This window comes from Thalassophryne amazonica, chromosome 10 (assembly GCF_902500255.1).
Source record: "Thalassophryne amazonica chromosome 10, fThaAma1.1, whole genome shotgun sequence".
Lineage (NCBI taxonomy): Eukaryota > Metazoa > Chordata > Actinopteri > Batrachoidiformes > Batrachoididae > Thalassophryne > Thalassophryne amazonica.
In genome coordinates, this window is record NC_047112.1 from 46449950 (window position 1) to 46472864 (window position 22915).

General features: G+C 45.2%; 1 protein-coding gene across 1 annotated transcript in view; it reads left to right on the forward strand.

Moving 5' to 3' along the window:
• LOC117518101 (ankyrin repeat domain-containing protein 13C-A-like) overlaps positions 1 to 22915 on the forward strand; it is a 105145-nt gene that overhangs the window by 20629 nt on the left and 61601 nt on the right. The window contains exon 3 of the mRNA XM_034179164.1: positions 10653 to 10757. Within this exon, the coding sequence (XP_034035055.1) occupies positions 10653 to 10757 (105 nt within the window). The remainder of the gene's footprint in view (positions 1 to 10652; positions 10758 to 22915) is intronic.

Consider the following 22915-nt stretch of genomic DNA (forward strand, 5'->3'; position numbering starts at 1 on the left):
AAAGACAGTTTGCATTTTGTCTTTGCTGATGCCATGCTCTTTGTGAGGCATCATACATCAACAACCGCTTGTGTTTGATGCCAGTGCAGATTCATAGCCAGTATTAGCAGGATCTGTCTTTGAGTAGGTCTCTGGACAGTTTGCTTAAAGTAAAGAATGTGTCCAGCACAACTAATTCAGATGATCTTGGGCTAAGTCTTTGAACATTTTCTGCTCTATTATTGTGAACTCTGTACCATTCACTTGGGTTTTCACTGTTAATTTTAATTTTCATTGACGACAAAGCTTCACCTCCTCCCAGCTTTTGAAGCAAAGAACATAGCATGTCAGCTTTGGGTGCTGTCATAACACACCTCTTTTATTGTCTGACTGCGCTCTTTGCATACCACTGTTCTGTGTAGTATACTCAACAAAAATATAAACGCAACACTTTTGGTTTTGCTCCCATTTTGTATGAGATGAGCTCAAAGATCTAAACCTTTTTCCACATACACAATATCACCATTTCCCTCAAATATTGTTCACAAACCAGTCTAAATCTGTGATAGTGAGCACTTCTCCTTTGCTGAGATAATCCATCCCACCTCACAGGTGTGCCATATCAAGATGCTGATTAGACACCATGATTAGTGCACAGGTGTGCCTTAGACTGCCCACAATAAAAGGCCACTCTGAAAGGTGCAGTTTTGTTTTATTGGGGGGGGATACCAGTCAGTATCTGGTGTGACCACCATTTGCCTCATGCAGTGCAACACATCTCCTTCGCATCATCCGTGAAGAGAACACCTCGCCAACGTGCCAAATGGCAGCGAATGTGAGCATTTGCCCACTCAAATCGGTTACGACGACGAACTGGAGTCAGGTCGAGACCCCGATGAGGACGACGAGCATGCAGATGAGCTTCCCTGAGACGGTTTCTGACAGTTTGTGCAGACATTCTTTGGTTATGCAAACCGATTGTTTCAGCAGCTGTCCGAGTGGCTGGTCTCAGACGATCTTGGAGGTGAACATGCTGGATGTGGAGGTCCTGGGCTGGTGTGGTTACACGTGGTCTGCGGTTGTGAGGCTGGTTGGATGTAGTGCCAAATTCTCTGAAACGCCTTTGGAGACGGCTTATGGTAGAGAAATGAACATTCAATACACGAGCAACAGCTCTGGTTGACATTCCTGCTGTCAGCATGCCAATTGCACGCTCCCTCAAATCTTGCGACATCTGTGGCATTGTGCTGTGTGATAAAACTGCATCTTTCAGAGTGGCCTTTTATTGTGGGCAGTCTAAGGCACACTTGTGCACTAATCATGGTGTCTAATCAGCATCTTGATATGGCACACCTGTGAGGTGGGATGGATTATCTCAGCAAAGGAGAAGTGCTCACTATCACAGATTTAGACTGGTTTGTGAACAATATTTGAGAGAAATGGTGATATTGTATATGTGGAAAAGGTTTTAGATCTTTGAGTTCATCTCATACAAAATGGGAGCAAAACCAAAAGTGTTGCATTTATATTTTTGTTGAGTGTATATATCTTTAATTCAGCAGTACTTCCAAATGTATTCTTTATTGCTATAAAGATTGAATGAGACTGGGGGCTCTTGCTCATTAATAAAACATGTAGATTAGAGGTAGTAATAGTATTAAGTCTTATACAGGCCCTCAGGCCCATCGAGCCAGTGCTTATCCCTGGATCATGAAGCAGATAAGAATCTATAACTCCCTGTGAGCAGGACGGGAGTCCATGGCAGGTTGCTTCCAAGCCCCAACCACCCGTCCTCTTAAATGTGGCAACCATGGATGGGGACAATCTTGCAGTTCTTTGGAATGGCCACTTGACACTGGCTCAGAAAGTGAATCACTCCCCATACAAGACCGTGTTAAATTCTCCAAGTTAACAGCACAAACAAGAATGTTTTAAAACAAACGTTTTTGGTTTCTATAGTAAGCAAGTAAGTAAGTAAGTAAAGTTTGTTTGTATAGCACCTTTCAAGATAAACTCATAAATTGCTTTACAGGAATTTAAGAAACATAAATAAAAATACAGAAACTAAAAGCAATAACATAAAACTAGTTAAAAGGAGGCTTGTACAAATAGGTCTTGAGCTTCTCCTTTAAAGTTCCAACAGAGTCCATGGAACGCAGGTGTAGTGACAGTGCATTCCACAGTTTGGTTGCCACAACCACTAATGCACAGTCTCCTTTGGTCATCAGCCTTGACCTTGGTACAACCAACAGGTTCTTGTCCGAGGACCTCAGACCTGCTTGTCACATACGGGTGCAAGAGTTCACTGATGTAAAGTGGTATTTGACCATGCAAAGGTCTGAAGATCATCACCAATATTTTAAATTGCAGTCTGAACTGAATTGGGAGCTAATGCAAAGAGGACAGAATGGGTGTTACATAAGACCACTTAGATGTCCTTGTAAGGAGCCTTGCAGCCGCATTCTGGACCATTTGTAGGTGGTCCAGCGAAGACTTACTGAGGCTAGGGAACAGGGATTTACAGTAATCAAGTCGTGAAGAAATAAAGGCATGAATGATCTGTTCCAGGCTAGGCCATGGCTAGTTTTCCCTTTCATGACAATTATACATAGGGATTGGAATCAAGAACCAGTTCCAAATGTGAATCAGTTCCAAATCTTTGAGCACATCAGTGCAAATTCCTCTCATCAATGCTGGCATGTTTTTCTGACAGTGTTTTGTGTCATGACATAAGACTGAATGCCATGATGCTAACTCTATGTCTAACTATGCTGTTTTACAGTATTTCACACACAGATTGCTCAGGAATTGAAATGGCAGTTAATAAATACTCTTATATGAAAAATCGATTGTCAATTCACATCTCTGCTGCATGGGTGGGGGGTGAATAAAAAAGCAACAAAACACTAATAGGTCTAAGCTATCTATATATTAAAAGCGAAGTGGCCTCTGTGTGCATGCATGTGTGTGCATGTAACTTTGATCACAGAGAAACTGGGGAGAGCTGACATTTTCCATTTGGTATGCATATGTATTTTGGGTCAAGGATGAATGGTATGAAAACGGAAAGTTGGTAGGACTAATATTTTCAGAGAAATTAGGGATATTACGTAAGAATAGTGAACAATGGACGTTGATATCATCATTAGTCAGTCCCTGTTAACCACACAAGCTCTGAACAAAGGAAATATGTCAACCTTGCCTGTTGTAAAACTTGACATCAACTAAATGTGCCAAATAATAAATACAATTATTCACAAAACTTTCTCATTTAAATTTCCTTCACTTTCAGTTAAAATCATTATAGAAACCTTGCATAATTTGTCACCACCCAAGAAAAATGTCAGCTACCTATTTTATAACCACTAGCCAATCTAGAACCCATGGATCCCCATGGGGCAACACACTAGTTTTACCCCATTTTGGCTTTGTCTTGTTTTCAATAAGGACAGTTGGTTTTCATTATTGTTTGAAAACAAAGCTAAGGTCAAACTGAAATATTTTACATTCAAACTACCCAGAAATATAATAAAAAACATTTGATTCACGCACCTCCAGAAATGGTCAGGGGTGGAACTACAAAATTTTAATGGGGGGGAGTTGGAGGGGCTGGTGGTATGCAGACAGAAAGCAAAATGGCAAAAATTACAGCCATAGATTCTCAGTAGTAACAATATTATTGTAATATGTAAGTGAACTATGACTTTTTTTTGGGGGGGGGAGTTCTGAAAAACCACCAGAAGCTGTCTACAGACATAAAAATTCTAAAGTTTCTCGTTGGCGTGTGGGATCAGGCACTCCCATCCTGCACAGAAACATGTGTAACTGTTACTTTATTCATTACAACTTTTACTTCCTCTCTTAATGAAACCTCTGGGAGTGTTTCTCCAGTGTGTGTATCTATATAGTCTACAATTGTATCTCTCAGAGCTCCCTGCTCTGCTGCAATTGTATTGTGGGGTATTTTACTGTATGTGAGGTGACAAGGCTTTTTTTAAACAAAAAAAGGTAATTACTTAGTTTTGTCATGGTTTACTTCTGTACTGTTTCCAGCCTGATGTAGTTTGGATAGCACTTGAGGCAGGATTTTATCTCATGTTTAGCAGAGAAACAAGTTTGCACATGATTGTCGATCGCAAGTGTTCAGATGGCCACTGCATGTAATGGATAAGCATTTACTGCAGCTGAAAAGATCACTGAAATGATTACAGGCCACAAAGTGGCTGTGCTGTTATTGTTTCAGCACCAGATTCTTACCAGTTCTGTTCAGCTTATACTTTACATCTGAACTGCTACCATGTTGAGCTGTTAGCTGTTCATAGGCCTGTGGCAGCGATTGCTTCCTCCAGTGCTAAGCCAGTGTTGTATACAAGTCAGTACTCTAATGAATGATGTCATGACAAAATTGTTAGCTGAGCTGGAACAACAGGCTTCATTTTTGGCTTGTTATAGTTTGTTGACAATGTGTCCGGCAAGAGAAGGGATTTTGTACCACGCTTACAGCCGATTTGGCCGTACAAAAGGGATAATGCCTTGGCTCTTTATGCACTTCTGAAATACAAGTGGTTCTCTGAGGGATTTTTTAGAAATTATCAGGGCATGTGAAGGTGGAGAGTTCTTATACTTAAATGAATATATATATATATATATATATATATATATATATATATATATATATACAACCCCTGGCAAAAATTATGGAATCACCGGCCTCGGAGGATGTTCATTCAGTTGTTTAATTTTGTAGAAAAAAAGCAGATCACAGACATGACACAAAACTAAAGTTATTTCAAATGGCAACTTTCTGGATTTAAGAAACACTATAAGAAATCAGGAAAAAAAATTGTGGCAGTCAGTAACGGTTACTTTTTTAGACCAAGCAGAGGAAAAAAATATGGAATCACTCAATTCTGAGGAAAAAATTATGGAATCATGAAAAACAAAAGCACGCTCCAACACATCACTAGTATTTTGTTGCACCACCTCTGGCTTTTATAACAGCTTGCAGTCTCTGAGGCATGGACTTAATGAGTGACAAACAGTACTCTTCATCAATCTGGCTCCAACTTTCTCTGATTGCAGTTGCCAGATCCATTTTGCAGGTTGGAGCCTTGTCATGGACCATTTTCTTCAACTTCCACCAAAGATTTTCAATTGGATTAAGATCCGGACTATTTGCAGGCCATGACATTGACCCTATGTGTCTTTTTGCAAGGAATGTTTTCACAGTTTTTTGCTTTATGGCAAGATGCATTATCATCTTGAAAAATGATTTCATCATCCCCAAACATCCTTTCAATTGATGGGATAAGAAAAGTGTCCAAAATATCAACGTAAACTTGTGCATTATTGATAATGTAATGACAGCCATCTCCCCAGTGCCTTTACCTGACATGCAGCCCCATATCATCAATGACTGTGGAAATTTACATGTTCTCTTCAGGCAGTCATCTTTATAAATCTCATTGGAACGGCACCAAACAAAAGTTCCAGCATCATCACCTTGCCCAATGCAGATTCGAGATTCATCACTGAATATGACTTTCACCCAGTCATCCACAGTCCACGATTGCTTTTCCTTAGCCCATTGTAACTTTGTTTTTTTTCTGTTTAGGTGTTAATGATGACTTTCGTTTAGCTTTTCTGTATGTAAATCCCATTTCCTTTAGGCGGTTTCTTACACTTCGGTCACAGACTTTGACTCCAGTTTCCTCCCATTCGTTCCTCATTTGTTTTGTTGTGCATTTTCGATTTTTGAGACATATTGCTTTAAGTTTTCTGTCTTGATGCTTAGATGTCTTCCTTGGTCTACCAGTATGTTTGCCTTTAACAACCTTCCCATGTGTTTGTATTTGGTCCAGAGTTTAGACACAGCTGACTGTGAACAACCAACATCTTTTGCAACATTGCGTGCTGATTTATCCTCTTTTAAGAGTTTGATAATCCTCTCCTTTGTTTCAATTGACATCTCTTGTGTGGAGCCATGATTCATTGTCAGTCCACTTGGTGTGCAACAGCTCTCCAGGTGTGATCACTCCTTTTTAGATGCAGACTAACGAGCAGATCTGATTTGATGCAGGGTGTTAGTTTTGGGGATGAAATTTACAGGGTGATTCCATAATTTATTCCTCAGAATTGAGTGAGTCCTATTTACTTCGATAACAGATAATCAGATAACTGAAAGTTATCTTTGATAAAGATAAAACAATAAACCACCCAAAAATGTATCGGAAGTTACAGATAACCGATAAATTCCAATATTGTCTCTGGTACATTTGCAACTACTAATAAACTGAATTTGAGTTTTAACGCCACAATGGCTTCTACTAGAATTAAAAGTGACAACGGAGCCAAACAATGAGGCCACACTTTTGTCTTTGAACATCCTGCCCCTGCTGGAAGCTCTTGTTTACTACACAGCTTCCAGCACAGAGGCACTCTGAGAGCAGCCATAAAGCCCAGCTCTCTGCCAGTCACAACGCTCTGGTCTAGACGGAGGTCTTGAAAACTAAAGTCATACCTGACTTATGTTTTGATTTATTATAAATAACATTAATACCGATAGAATAACTCCATTAATGTCAATTCTGTCATTTGGACAAAGGTAAAATATAAAATATATCTTTTAATGTTGAGTAATGCACTAATTCTAAGGTTTTGTAACAAACACAGACAGATTGCAAGGATTCTGGGTAAAAGTGCATCTGCTAAACACTGATTGGTTCAGTCATTCATTATGTAAACAACACGTTAATGTGACATGTGTTGGTGTTTACAGATAATGTGCTTTTGTATAATATTCCATTTTTTATTTGTAAAAACAGGCATTTTTATGGAGCCCTGGAAGTGTCATCGCAAAATGTTTTTCATGTGGAGAGAATGGTGCGCTCAATTTATTAGCGCCGTGCGCACGTTTTATGATGTTGTAAAACGTGCACCTCAATACTGTCTAACATAAATGTTGGCTTTACACTGTGCGAGTTTTGGCCCCTTTTTCAGATGATTTTTCAATTCGTGCGAGAATTTTTTTGGACCGCGTTTCAGGTTAATCACGCGTCCTGCATCGTGTAGTGTACATGGAGTAACAAGCTGCGTTTAACATCTGACGACCACCTCCTAATCGCATCGATGTTTGGTCGAATGAAAATCAAACCTGTTTGATATTATTCTGGTCGGCTGTCATGAGGTATCTGCTGCTGAAAAGCTACAAAGCATCCAACCGCTCGCACTGTGCATTGTGCAAACACCGCAGAGCTGTCTTGTAATGTTATTTTTTTTTTGCTGTTGTTTTGTTTTGTTTTTAAACTTAATTGTAAAAAAAAAAAATAAAGCCATTTTGCTAAGCCAAAAAGTTGATTTGACAATCATCTGATATAACGGGGTCAAAATAAATAGAACACTGCCATCTACTGGTGCCACCACGCTTAGTACTTAGGGCGGAATATGCCAGAACCACTACTGGCCAGTAGATGGCCGTAGAGGCCTTGAAAAATTGCCAAAACAAAATTCCAGATAATCCGTGTCTGCTACATTTAAATTGCTTGGAATTTAACAAACGCAAATACAATAACAACATCTATAAACCCAGAGAATATATTCACGAGAGTTTTAGGCACAGAGTTTAATGCTGTGTCCGTGGAGCCTGAACAGAGTGTCTGAACTGCATTGTCCTGTCGTGAACGTACTGAGATACATATCCTACGCTATATGCACTGCTGGGCACAGCATGTGCCCCCAAAACCTTAAAATTAGCACATTACTTTAACAACTAAAACATATATCTGATATTTTCACTTATTAAAACTTCAGACATGACAGTAATTTTAAATAACTTGCCCAAAATTAGTTTGTTTAAATTTGAACCATAAGTTAAAAATGTATGGGTGATTCTTAGACTACAGGCACTTATTATGTCTTTGCTCATATTGTATGAGAAACAGAAAAAGGGGAAATTTCACACTTTATGTTATCTTTACAATGAAAGTGTGTTAAGAAATTTGTTCTAGTAGTCTATGATGCTTTTTCACCTTTTTTCAGCATCATTATATGCAATATTGCCATTTTGTGCTTGTCCCACACCCAGACTTTGATCTTCAATGATAAAATGAATGGTAAAGAATCGTTTTTTTTCTAATGTTGTAAAATATCTCTGAATAAAATATCAGTAAAATAATCAAACATAATTGGAGTATTCAATGTCATGCAACTGTTGTGATTTTTTTAAACAAAATGTAGTTGTCCACACTATTGCGTAATTTCCACCACAACACTGTAATGTCCCTTTAATCAGTTTGTATGAAGATTGTTTGGGTAGTTTCTATGGAGATAACAGTGACATCAGAGCACATGATCTTAGCTCCAAATCACAACAACAGTTGCTCCAAGGCGCTTTATATTGAAGGCATGGTTGGTGGAAATTACATTTACAAGGCCAATAGTGCCCGTAGTTAAAGAATCACCCGTATGCCCCTGATGACTTAGGTGATATTGCCAGCATATGCCAGTATGGTGTTAAAGGAAATGATTTTTGTTTTTTGTTTTTTTGGTGACCAGTTCTCCTTTGTCTGCAGAGGATAGAGACGTTTTTTATAGTAGCAGCGCTCTTCTGTTTGCAGAGGGTAAAACTGTACATCTGTTACAAAACTTTTAACAGGTAGGTGCTGAACTGATTTTAAATTTTAAAATGCTTGTTTCAGCACTGTTCAGCTTCGTTTATTGTGCCAAAATTTGTTTATTAGTCTAAAAGTTATCGGACAAAAATTAATCGGAAGAAACTGGTCCCATAATGGTTTTTTAAAGTTATCTAAAAAGTAATCCGATAATGAAAACATTATCTTGGATTATCAGAAGTTTCAGACCACGGGAGCTCTTCCCCTGTTGGTGAGAGCCAGTACATTAGAAATGTGAGACTAAACCCACACCCGTGTTAACGCCCACAAGGTATAAAAAGTGTTGTATGACTCATTTTAGGGGCCTTTCAACAAGATGGACACTGTCTGTGAGGGTCCCCTGCCTGGTTTCTAACGTGACCTTGAAAAAATTCAAAATGAGGAAAATGAGGAATTCTGCCCCTTACCATAAACCACCCATCCATCCATCCATCCATCCATCCATCCATCCATCCATCCATTTTCTTCCGCTTTATCCGGGGTCGGGTCGCGGGGGCAACAGCTCAAGCAAAGCCGCCCAGACATCCCGATCCACACACACCTCCCCCAGTTCCTCCGGGGAACCCCAAGGCGTTCCCAAGCCAGCGAGAGATGTAGTCCCTCCAGCGTGTCCTGGGTCTTCCCCGGGGCCTCCTCCCAGTGGGACGTGCCGGAACACCTCTCCAGCGAGGCGTCCAGGGGGCATCCGGGAAAAGATGCCCGAGCCACCTCAGCTGACTCCTTTCGCGTGGAGGAGCAGCGGCTCGACTCCGAGCTCTCTCGAGTGATTGACCGAGCTCCTCACCCTATCTCTAAGGGAACGCCCAAGCCACCCTGCAGAGGAAACTCATACTCGGTCCGCTTTTACCTGCGAGCTCGTTTCCTTTCGGTCATGAGCCAAATCTTCATGACCATAGGTGAGGATCGGAACGTAGATCGAGCGGTAAATCGAGGCTTTGCCCCCCTACTCAGCTCTCTCTTCACACACGACGGTACGAATCAGCGACCGCAAAATCTGCAGATGCTGCACCGATCCGGTCTATCGATCTCACGCTCCATCCGTCCCTCACTCATGAACAAGACCCCGAGAGATACTTAAACTCCTCCACTTGCCTCAAGTGGAGGAGTTCTTGGGGTGTGAGGTTCCAGATTGCATTATGCAGTCAACGGTCATGATTTTGTTTCACTTCATGTTTTCACTTGTTTGATGATGAGGTTTCATGCTCTGTTCTATTTTACAAAAAAAATGAGGGTTCTCAAACTCCTTAGCCTGCACTAGCAACCCGTAGACGGTGTATAGGGGAGCAACCACTAATTATACCTGTTTTTTGTTTGTTTGTTTGATTGTTTTTTCTTCATTCTTATGGCTCCATTGCAAAACAAACAAACAAACAAACAAACAAAAAAAAAACGAGACACATAGTATGTCCCTTTTGGGCTACTGCATTAACATGTTGGTGCATCATGGTACCCTTCATGAGTAGATGTGCTCCCATGAAGGTATTCTAAGATGATGAAAACACATAGCTTTGTTGTTGGAGATTCTAACCTTGTACACTAAAGAACTGATGGTTATGAATGTGATATTCCATTTCTGCAAATAAAAGCCCCTAAATTCTACACACTGCAGCTGTAAATACAGAATTAAAGCTCAGTATATTGAGTGAAAATTACTTTGGTGGGATTTTTCTGTAAGTGCATATGTCACCATAGCAACATTGGGGGGCAGGGGGCAATAGGAAACTGTTCACTCAGTGCCAAATTAATGATGGCCTGAAGATGGTAAATGGTGGCAGACGTTTTTAGCCGATGAACTATTTTGCATATGCGTTTGAAGCAGAAGAAACAGTTTTCTTTGTGTTACAAGTTAACACAATAAATAACAATAATCTTTTAAACACACCACACACACACACACCACACACACCACACACACACACACACACACACACACACACACACACACACACACACACACACACACACACACACACACATTTGTCTGATTGCTTGTTCCTCTTACAGAGTGTGCCCATCTGCTGCTGGCCCACAATGCACCAGTGAAGGTGAAGAATGCTCAGGGATGGAGCCCTCTTGCTGAGGCCATTAGTTATGGAGACAGACAAATGAGTAAGTATGTGTTGGATTGACTGACTGAGACGGTGACGCTTTCGTAGATGGTGTTGGTTTTGTAACTGAAATATAACAAAGAATATCAACAAACATCTCTGCACAGCCTTCCACGCCATTATCTGCAAGTGAGGCAATGATACTGGCCTGTTTCCTTTGTTTGAGAGAGAGGGGACATTCCTCAAGGTCTTTGAGGCTTTTGTGCCCATATGAAAAGCAATTCATTAGATGTTTCTCGCTCCTCATTGGCTGATTCTGCTCAAGCCCCTGTCTCAAAATTTGCCACTCACAGTCCAGAGTCTAGCACTATAATGGTACTCCTCCCTCATGGTTAGGTATGAATCATGGTTTATAGGTCACGGTACTTTATGGTTCATATTGCAGTACAAGATTGTCAGGTTTCCTCATTCATACAGGTGTAGTACAAGACAAACAAATTAAAAAGATGGAATATCATTTGAAATGTTCAGGAGTTGGCTTTAGCATCTACGAGTTCCACATCCTGAACATTCTGGCTGAATTTTTTACATTGCTTTGTTCATAATTACAGTACAAAGAAGCATCTGAACACGATAATATAATTCATAGTGTTGCAGACCTCATGGTCTTTTTAATGGTGCACAGTTTGGTACATGTAAAATATTGTGGGTTTTTTGTTTTGTTTTTTCCTTTCACACCTTCTTAGTAACCCTTCTCATCTCTGTCATTTATACCAAGATTCTTATCCTGTTTAAATCAGTCATGAATATTGCAGACGGCCTGTGGTGAAATTACATGACTCCATCTCCCCAGGTAAAACTCAATCCCGTCCGAGTAGAGCTAAAGATCTCTGTTATCGCAGATGGCTAAATCTGCACAGTTTTGCACCTTTTTGACTAAAGTGCCTGTCACACTATGACAGATTGAGTAAATGTATGAGAAACACGTACAGAATTTTGATGTACGTTCGTGACCATTTTTGCTCTGTGCAAGTACTCTTCTCATTTGTTAAATGCTTCCTTCTCAGCTGATGAGTCCGTTGGAAATTTTTGTGCATGCTCAAAACTTTGAACGGACATCAGGCAGCAAGCTTTCCCAGTTGTTGTACATTTGTGTACTCTTTTGTCCTCTGCTTGTTTAGTACTTCTGTAACTGTTGTTGTCCATTTGGCTGCTCCCGTTTTGTTTGGAGTCGCCACAGCAGATACAGCTAGATCCACATTGGTATTTGGCACGTTTTACGCTGTATGCCCTTCCTGACGCAACTCCAGTGTAACCTGGAAAAAAACACACAGCTGCTGGTGTTCCAAAAAGGTTTCCCATCCAAGTACTAACCAGGTCCCGCACTCCTTAGCTTCTGAGATCCGGCGGGATCAGGCTCACACAGAGCAGACTGGCTGCTTAGTACTTCTCTAACACTCACATGTTTATAAGCTACGATGGGGGTGTGTGAATTCAGAACCAGGGAAGGGAGGACAGTTCCTGACGCAGCAACATGCAGCCGGCTGTTCATTTAGCCAAAGTCAGACTGAAGAAAAAAACAACGTGGCTGTGTTGTTTATGTCTGGATGCCAAAGGGCACCTGTTGGATGTTCTTGTGAGAAGTCGCCGCAGAGAAAGCTGTCCTCACTGTTGCAGCTGCACTGAATGTCGCCACAGTGGGGAAGACTCTACCGGCACAAGAACTTAGTGAGGACGTATGATGTCATAATCCCAGAGTGAGCCGGATTCTATCCACATTTGTATTCAGACCTTTCCGAATTCCATTCAAAGCCGGCACCCCCAAGCGTGCATATCTGTCTTTAAACTGGCAAAATCCTTTTGCTGAATGTAGGTCTTTGTGTTACCAGTGGAAATGTGATGTCATCCATTTATCAGGGCCCGAAATTCACTGGAGACCAATGGATTAAGCAATATTTGCCACCGAAGAAATTATTTCAATCCATTACTAGTCAGTTTACTCAATCTATCATAGTATGACTACACGTTAATGTAGCTCCAAAGTGCAGTAGCTGTTACAAAAAGTGATTATTTGCATTTCACAAAACGGCTGACACTGTAGTGTAAAACTGTCACTCTTGACCTGTTGTGAAAAGTGTAGGAACACGGACCCACAACAGGGGGCGCAAATGAACGGACAATGGAATAAGCCAAATATAACAATTTAATGTTGTGAATGTGCACAACAGAGCAACAGACAACACAATTGATATCACCAGTCAAATAAGTTACGGTGGTGTGTGAGCAGGCTCGAGGATAGGAGACGTCCGTCCAGAAAAGAGCCGGCTCCCACACGCCTTCCACTCCACCGGACCTGAAGCAATCCTGGAGCCACCAAGCACTGGGTCCCCAGGTGGCCACTGCCTCGGCTGTCAGATCGGGTACTGCTGGCAGGAAGAACAGACAGGTGATGGTGGGTGTATGAACACCCAGCAAAACAGTTCAACACAAAGGTGGAAAGCACCTCCACATCTCAATCACGGAGTTTGTACAGATCCTGCAGTAACAATTAACAGTCTGCAAACTCAGAATAATGTCAGTAAGTACAGAAATAAAACGGTACTACTGTAAAACCAAAGGCTGAGACGTTTACTTAACGGTAGACGATTTCTCGGCAGTGAGGTGAAGATGCTGCCCGGCTCTTATGGAGGTGTGGATGATGATGATGATGAGTGACAGCTGGTGTAGATGAGTGACAGCTGCCACTCCCGTGTGCTCCGGCGCCTCACGTGCCTGAAGCCCGCACTTCAGGCAGGACGCCCTCTGGTGGTGGGGCCAGCAGTACCTCCTCTTCAGCGGCCCACACAACATGACCCCCCCTCAACGGGCCCTCCTGGCTCCCAACCAGGTTTGTCCGGATGTCGGCGGTAGAGTCGGCCAGGAGGGGCCGGGGCCAGGATGGAAGCTCCTCTTCACCCAGGAGCGCTCTTCAGGGTCCATAACCCTCCCAGTCCACCAATACTGGAATCCCCCGGCTCTTACGACGTACGTCCAGGAGCCGGCGAACTGTCCACGCAGGCTCCCCGTCGATGATCCGGGCAGGAGGCGGCGCCGGTCCGGGGGCAACAGAGGGAAGAGAGTGTGGTGAGGCTGGACCCGGGAGACATGAATACTGGATGGACTGAGGACCTTGACGATGGGGAAAGGGCCAATGCACCGATCCTGCAGCTGGGGGAATCCATCTGTAATGGGAGTCCTTTGTAGACAGCCAAACCTCCTGCCCGGGCTGGTATGCAGGGGCTGGGGGACCACCGGCGGTCTGCATGGGCCTTGGCCTCGTCCGGCTTTGAGCAGGGCGAGCGGGCAGAGCACCAACACGACGGCACTGCCTCAGATGGGCCTGGACCGAGGGCACCCCAACCTCTCCCTCCACTAGCGGGAACAATGGGTGGCTTGGTACCCCAAACCACCTCAAACGGGGAGAGGCCAGTGGCAGACGAGACTTGACTGTTGTGTGCGTACTCGATCCAGGTCAGATGGTTTCCCAGGCCGTCGGGTGCGCCGAGGTCACACAGCGAACGGCCTGTTCCAACTCCTGGTTGCCCATTCTACCTGTCCGTTGGTCTGGGGATGGTACCCGGACGAGAGGCTCACGGAGGCCCCCAGCTCTCTACAGAAACTCCTCCAACCTGTGAGGAGAACTGGGGACCACGGTCAGAGATGACATCGGATGGAATCCCATGCAGACGCACGACGTGGTGGACCAGGAGGTCTGCAGTCTCCTGGGCCGTCGGGAGCTTCGGGAGGGCCACGAAGTGGGCCGCTTTGGAGAACCGGTCCACTATCGTGAGGATGGTGGTCATGCCCTGGGACGGCGGGAGGCCGTGACGAAGTCCAGGCCGATGTGGGACCAGGGGCGGTGGGGCACAGGTAACGGTTGGAGGAGACCCTGCGCCCGTTGGTGGTCTGCCTTTCCCCTGGCACAGGTGGTGCAGGCCTGGACATACTCCCGGACATCGGCTTCCATGGATGCCCACCAGAAGCGCTGCCTGACCACTGCCACGGTCCTTCGCACCCCTGGGTGACAGGAGAGCTTGGACCCGTGACAGAAGTCCAGGACAGCAGCTCTGGCTTCTGGTGGGACGTTAGAGTTTGTTCCTAGGGCCGGGTTCCCCGGGTCCGTGTTCCGTGTCAGGGCCTCCCGGACGGTGTTCTCCACGTCCCAGGTGAGGGCTGCCACGATAGTGGACTCGGGGATGATAGGTTCCGGTGGATCTGACAGCTCGACCTTGACTTCCTCTTCATGGACCCGGGACAGGGCGTCAGATCGCTGGTTCTTAGTCCCGGGACGGTAGGTAATTCGGAAGTCAAATCGCCCGAAGAACAGTGACCAGCAGGCTTGCCTGGGGTTCAGACACTTGGCGGTCCGAATGTACTCCAGGTTCCGATGGTCCGTGAAACCGTAAATGGTACCGCAGCTCGCTCCAACAGGTGTCTACACTCCTCAAGAGCCTCTTTCACCGCAAGAAGTTCCTGATTGCCGACGTCATAGTTCCGCTCCGCCGGGGTCAACCTGCGGGAAAAATAGGCACATGGATGGAGAACCTTGTCGGACTCCCCGCTCTGGGACAGCACGGCTCCTATCCCTGAGTCAGAGGCATCCACTTCAACAACAAACTGGCGATTGGGATCGGGCTGCACCAGAATGGGTGCAGACAATAACTGACGTTTCAATTCCCTAAACGCGGCTTCGCACCGATCCGACCAGGTGAATGGGACTTTAGTGGAGGTCAGGGCCGTCAGGGGCCAACTACCTGGCTGTAACCCTTAATAAACCTCCGGTAAGAAATTAGCAAGCCGAGGAACTGTTGCAGCTTCCTACGGCTCGTCGTTGGGGGCCAATCCCCACCGCCTCACCTTGGCCAGATCGGGTGCGACGGAGTTGGAGGAGATGATGAACCCCAGGAAGGACAAAGAAGTACGGTGGAACTCGCACTTCTCGCCCTTCACAAACAGCCGGTTCTCCAACAACCACTGCAGGACCTGACGTACATGCTGGACATGGGTCTCAGGATCCGGGGAGAAGATGAGGATGTTGTCCAGGTATACGAAGACGAACCGGTGCAGGAAGTCCCGCAAGACATCATTAACCAATGCCTGGAACGTCGCGGGCGCATTGGTGAGGCCGAACGGCATGACCAGGTACTCAAAGTGACCTAACGGGGTCTTGAATGCCGTCTTCCACTCGTCTCCCCTTCCGGATCCGAACTAGGTGGTACGCATTTCTAAGATCCAATTTGGTAAAAATTTGGGCTCCATGCAGGGGCGTGACCACAGAATCTAACAGAGGCAGCGGGTATCGATTACAAACTGGGACTTCGTTCAGTCCCCTGTAGTCAATGCATGGACGGAGTCCACCGTCTTTTTTGCCCACAAAAAAACCTGCACCCATCGGGGAGGTGGAGTTCCGGATCAACCAGGCAGCTAAGGAGTCCCGGATGTAGGTCTCCATTGATTCGCGCTCAGGACGTGAGAGGTTGTACAGCCTGCTGGACGGGTACTCAGCGCCTGGGATCAAATCAATGGCACAGTCGTACGGACGGTGCGGGGGAAGAGTGAGTGCCAGATCTTTGCTGAAGACGTCAGCAAGATCATGGTACTCCTCAGGCACCGCTTACAGATTGGGGGGGACTTTAACCTCCTCATTAGCTGTCACACCGGGTGGAACCGAGGAACCGAGGATTAGACGGTATTGCTTAAATTTTCATTGTTACGCAGATGATACCCAGCTTTATCTATCCATGAAGCCAGAGGACACACACCAATTAGCTAAACTGCAGGATTGTCTTACAGACATAAAGACATGGATGACCTCTCATTTCCTGCTTTTTAAACTCAGATAAACTGAAGTTATTGTACTTGGCCCCACAAATCTTAGAAACATGGTGTCTAACCAGATCCTTACTCTGGATGGCATTACCCTGACCTCTAGTAATACTGTGAGAAATCTTGGAGTCATTTTTGATCAGGATATGTCATTCAAAGCGCATATTAAACAAATATGTAGGACTGCTTTTTTTGCATTTACGCAATATCTCTAAAATTAGAAAGGTCTTGTCTCAGAGTGATGCTGAAAAACTAATTCATGCATTTATTTCCTCTAGGCTGGACTATTGTAATTCATTATTATCAGGTTGTCCTAAAGTTCCCTAAAAAGCCTTCAGTTAATTCAAAATGCTGCAGCTAGAGTACTAACGGGGACTAGAAGGAGAGAGCATATCTCACCCATATTGGCCTCTCTTCATTGGCTTCCTGTTAATTCTAGAGTAGAATTTAAAATTCTTCTTCTTACTTATAAGGTTTTGAATAATCAGGTCCCATCTTATCTTAGGGACCTCGTAGTACCATATCACCCCAATAGAGCGCTTCGCTCTCAGACTGCAGGCCTTACTTGTAGTTCCTAGGGTTTGTAAGAGTAGAATGGAGGCAGAGCCTTCAGCTTTCAGGCTCCTCTCCTGTGGAACCAGCTCCCAATTCAGATCAGGGAGACAGACACCCTCTCTACTTTTAAGATTAGGCTTAAAACTTTCCTTTTTGCTAAAGCTTATAGTTAGGGCTGGATCAGGTGACCCTGAACCATCCCTTAGTTATGATGCTATAGACGTAGACTGCTGGGGGGTTCCCATGATGCACTGTTTCTTTCTCTTTTGCTCTGTAGCACCACTCTGCATTTAATCATTAGTGATCGATCTCTGCTCCCCTCCACAGCATGTCTTTTTCCTGGTTCTCTCCCTCAGCCCCAACCAGTCCCAGCAGAAGACTGCCCCTCCCTGAGCCTGGTTCTGCTGGAGGTTTCTTCCTGTTAAAAGGGAGTTTTCCTTCCCACTGTAGCCAAGTGCTTGCTCACAGGGGGTCGTTTGACCGTTGGGGTTTTACATAATTATTGTATGGCCTTGCCTTACAATATAAAGCGCCTTGGGGCAACTGTTTGTTGTGATTTGGCGCTATATAAAAAAAAAAATTGATTGATTGATTGATTGATCCTAAACATTCCCGGTGGCAGGTGTCGCTCCACTGCATCACTACCCCAGACGGCCAATCAATCCGGGGATTGTGCTTTAATATCCATGGAAACCCCAAAATCACTCGGGAGGTAGAAGGTGTTACATAAAACACAATCTCCTCCCTGTGATTTCCAGACACCACCAATGTCACTGGCTGTCTGATGTGTGATTAATGGGAGAAGGGTGCCATCTAGTGCCCGTACCTTCAATGGGGAAGGTAGTGCCACTAGGGGGAGCTCTACCTCCCTGGCCCATCTGCTGTCCAGCAGATTCCCTTCAGACCCCGTGTCCACCAGTGCTGTGGCGTGAAGGGTAAGATCCCCACAGAGGATCGTTACTGGGATGCGTGCTGATCTACGGGCTTTTCCCGCGTGGATGTTATGACCCACCCTTAACCCAGTCTCTAAGGGCGGGCGTTGAAGTTTAACCGTTTGGGGCAGTTTCTTTGTATGTGCTCATCAGAGCCACAGAAAAAACACTCCCCGCGAGCCAGCCTCCGTTGTCTGTCATGTGATTTTACTTTGGCCCTGCTCGTGTCCATAGCTTCGTCAGCAGGGGGAGCTGTGGTTCCACGGGGCTCTCTGACTGTGGAGCGTGGAGACGGCGGCACCCTTTCGGACCCGGAAGGAAGAGGGACGGCTTGTGCCCGGCCACGCCCTTCACCCCGCTCCCGACGGTGTTCTTCTAACCGGTTGTCTAACCGTATAACCAGGTCAACAAGCCCGTCAATATCCCGCGGCTCATCCTTAGCCAGCGGAGACAGTCCGTTTACGAAGGCGGCGCGGAGTGCAACATTATTCCAGCCGGACCTCGCAGCCGCGATGCGGAAGTCGACGGCGTACTCGGCTGCACTCCGATGTCCCTGTCTCATAGACAGCAGCACAGTCAAAGCGGTCTCGCCTCTATTGGGATGATCAAACACTTGTTTAAACTCCCTCACAAACCCAGTATATGTTGTTAGGAGCCGTGAGTTTTGCTCCCAGAGCGCCGTAGCCCAGGCGCGTGCCTCTCCTCGAAGCAAATTGATGACATAAGCCACCCGGCTGGCATCTGACGCGTACATGACGGGACGTTGTGCAAAGACGAGCGAGCACTGCATTAAGAAGTCCGCGCACGTCTCGACACAACCTCCGTACGGTTCCGGTGGGCTTATGTATGCTTCAGGGGATGGGGGGGGTTCGTTGAATCACCACTGGAACGTCTGTATTTTGTGCTCGGTCGGCTGGAGGAGGCGCTGCAGCAGCGCTTGGAGTGCGCGCTTCCACCTGGGCGGTGAGAGCCTCCATCCTCGTTCTGCTCGGTTACTAAATCCAACCGAGCAGTGAAGGCGGTTAAGATTTGCTGCAGCTCTCCTAACACGCTTCCTGCCGACGCCTGTGCACCCTGTGTTTCCATTGGCAGTTCAAGCGATGGTTGACGCCCCTCGGGATCCATGACGCTGGCCGAGAAATCCTGTTGTGAAAAGTGTAGGAACACGGACCCACAACAGGGGGCGCAAATGAACGGACAATGGCATAAGCCAAATATAACAATTTAATGTTGTGAATGTGCACAACAGAGCAACAGACAACACAAGTGAGATCACCAGTCAAATAAGTTACGGTGGTGTGTGAGCAGGCTCGAGGATAGGAGACGCCCGTCCAGAAAAGAGCCGGATCCCACACGCCTTCCACTCCACCGGACCTGAAGCAATCCTGGAGCCGCCAAGCACTGGGTCCCCAGGTGGCCACTGCCTCCGGCTGTCAGATCGGGTACTGCTGGCAGGAAGAACAGACAGGTGATGGTGGGTGTATGAACACCCAGCAAACAGTTGAACACAAAGGTGGAAAGCACCTCCACCTCTCAATCACGGAGTTTGTACAGATCCTGCAGTAACAATTAACAGTCTGCAAACTCAGAATAATGTCAGTAAGTACAGAAGTAAAAACGTTACTACTGTAAAAACCAAAGGCTGAGACATTTACTTAACGGTAGACGATTTCTCGGCAGTGAGGTGAAGATGCTGCCCGGCTCTTATGGAGGTGTGGATGATGATGATGATGATGAGTGACAGCTGGTGTTGTAGATGTGTGACAGCTGCCACTCCCGGTGCTCGGGCGCCCTCACGTGCCTGAAGCCCGCACTTCAGGCAGGGCGCCCTCTGGTGGTGGGCCAGCAGTGCCTCCTCTTCAGCGGCCCACACAACATGACCTGCTCTTTATATCTTTATATACTGTCCATCTGGAAACTATACACAGTGTTTCACTTCCTCAAAATTCTACACACAGTCTCCCATAATGACAATGTGATTTTTTTTATTAATTCTTGCAAATTTATTTAAAAACCAAAAAGTTTTTTTTTTCAATAAATTTGCAAAAAAAACAAAAAAAAAAAAAAAAAAACTTTTTTCATCTTGTTATTATGGGGTGTTGTGAGTAGAATTTTGAGGGGAAACAATGAATTTCATCCATTTTGGAATAAGGCTGTAACATAAGAAAATGCAGAAAAAATGAAGCGCTGTGAATACTTTCCGCATGCACTGTATCCCTTCATGACAGCAGGACTCTGTAGACCTATAAAAAAGGACTCCACACTGCTGTAAATGACCTTCAGCACCTTTGTCACCATGGCAGGTTCTACATTTTGCGTGCAATGCAGAGACTTTGGAGCTTAATTTGAATTAATGACAAGCTTCCTGATCAGGAAAGTATTAAAACTGGTAACTTGAATGGATCCTGATCTATGTATGTTGGTCGGATTTTCTATAGTTCTCTATTGATTTTGCCAGTTAGCGAAACCTATTTCTTTTCATTGCAGAGCGTGATTAATAATTTACAAAAAGTCCACTCTGGGCACAGTGTTGTTAGTTTTAGCGTCGCAGCGGCTGCGAGCCGACACTGCAATCCGTCCGCACTTCTTTCATTAAAAAAATCTCCTTTAACAGTGGAATATCCGGATAAATGCTGAAACCGACTTCTTCTGAAACTTCTCTGTTCTCTCACGACGTCCTGGATCAATAGAGCCTGAAATGAGGAGGTTTTCAGCTTGAAACAGGCTGACGACGGCGCCTGAGAGCGCTGCGTGACGTCTCGCACCGTGGGAAGTCCTTAAAGTGACAGTATCACCTCAAAATCTCTCATCAGCCGTTAAAATTTTCACCGAAAACCAGCTTAATTTTCGAACCGTGTCCACTTCGATGTGCCCTCACAGGTTTAGAAAAAATTTTGATCAAAGCGCCAGTTTCTCAGCAACTTCTCAGACAAAGGAATTCCGACGAGGGGCTGGACGACTCCTCCACAAGGAGTGCTCACAGGCGAATGACGTCACCGACAGGTGTGGAAAACTCACGCATGCGCACGAGGGTTCAAGCATGTCTGACGTAAAACATATGAATGAAATCCATATACACTCAACAAAAATATAAATACAACACTTTTGGATTTGCTCCCATTTTGTATGAGATGAACTCAAAGATCTAAAACTTTTTCCACATACACAATATCACCATTTCCCTCAAATATTGTTCACAAACCAGTCTAAATCTGTGATAGTGAGCACTTCTCCTTTGCTGAGATAATCCATCCCACCTCACAGGTGTGCCATACCAAGATGCTGATAAGACACCATGATTAGTGCACAGGTGTGCCTTAGACTGTCCACAATAAAAGGCCACTCTGAAAGGTGCAGTTTTGTTTTATTGGGGGGGGATACCAGTCAGTATCTGGTGTGACCACCATTTGCCTCATGCAGTGCAACACATCTCCTTCGTATAGAGTTTATCAGGTTGTCAATTGTGGCCTGTGGAATGTCGGTCCACTCCTCTTCAATGGCTGTGCGAAGTTGCTGGATATTGGCAGGAACTGGTACACGCTGTCATATACGCCGGTCCAGAGCATCCCAAACATGCTCAATGGGTGACATGTCCGGTGAGTATGCCGGCCATGCAAGAACTGGGACATTTTCAGCTTCCAAGAATTGTGTACAGATCCTTGCAACATGGGGCCGTGCGTTATCCTGCTGCAACATGAGGTGGTGTTCTTGGATGTATGGCACAACAGTGGGCCTCAGGATCTCGTCACGGTGTCTCTGTACATTCAAAATGCCATCAATAAAATGCACCTGTGTTCTTCGTCCATAACAGACGCCTGCCCATACCATAACCCCACCGCCACCATGGGCCACTCGATCCACAACATTGACATCAGAAAACTGCTCACCCCACACGACGCCACAACACGCTGTCTGCCATCTGCCCTGGACAGTGTGAACCGGGATTCATCCATGAAGAGAACACCTCTCCAACGTGCCAAACGCCAGCAAATGTGAGCATTTGCCACTCAAGTCGGTTACGACGACGAACTGGAGTCAGGTCGAGACCCCGATGAGGACGACGAGCATGCAGATGAGCTTCACTGAGACGGTTTCTGACAGTTTGTGCAGAAATTCTTTGGTTATGCAAACCGATTCTTTCAGCAGTTGTCCGAGTGGCTGGTCTCAGACGATCTTGGAGGTGAACATGCTGGATGTGGAGGTCTTGGGCTGGTGTGGTTACACGTGGTCTGCGGTTGTGAGGCTGGTTGGATGTACTGCCAAATTCTCTGAAACGCCTTTGGAGACGGCTTATGGTAGAGAAATGAACATTCAATACACGAGCAACAGCTCTGGTTGACATTCCTGCTGTCAGCATGCCAATTGCACGCTCCCTCAAATCTTGCGACATCTGTGGCATTGTGCTGTGTGAAAAAACTGCACCTTCAGAGTGGCCTTTTATTGTGGACAGTCTAAGGCACACCTGTGCACTAATCATGGTGTCTAATCAGCATCTTGATATGGCACACCTGTGAGGTGGGATGGATTATCTCAGCAAAGGAGAAGTACTCACTATCACAGATTTAGACTGTTTTGTGAACAATATTTGAGGGAAATGGTGATATTGTGTATGTGGAAAAAGTTTTAGATCTTTGAGTTCATCTCATACAAAATGGGAGCAAAACCAAAAGTGTTGCGTTTATATTTTGTTGAGTGTAGTTTTGGAAAAAAATAAAAAGGACCTATACTTTATTGACAGACCTCGTATTTCTGTCCTGTTACCTTCTTTTCGTGCAGCTTGCCTTATGTTTAGCGTCACAAGTCGGCTCATTAAAGACTTCCATAGTTGAGTTAGTGTTTATTAGAAGGGAACCTGCTTTTCCACGTG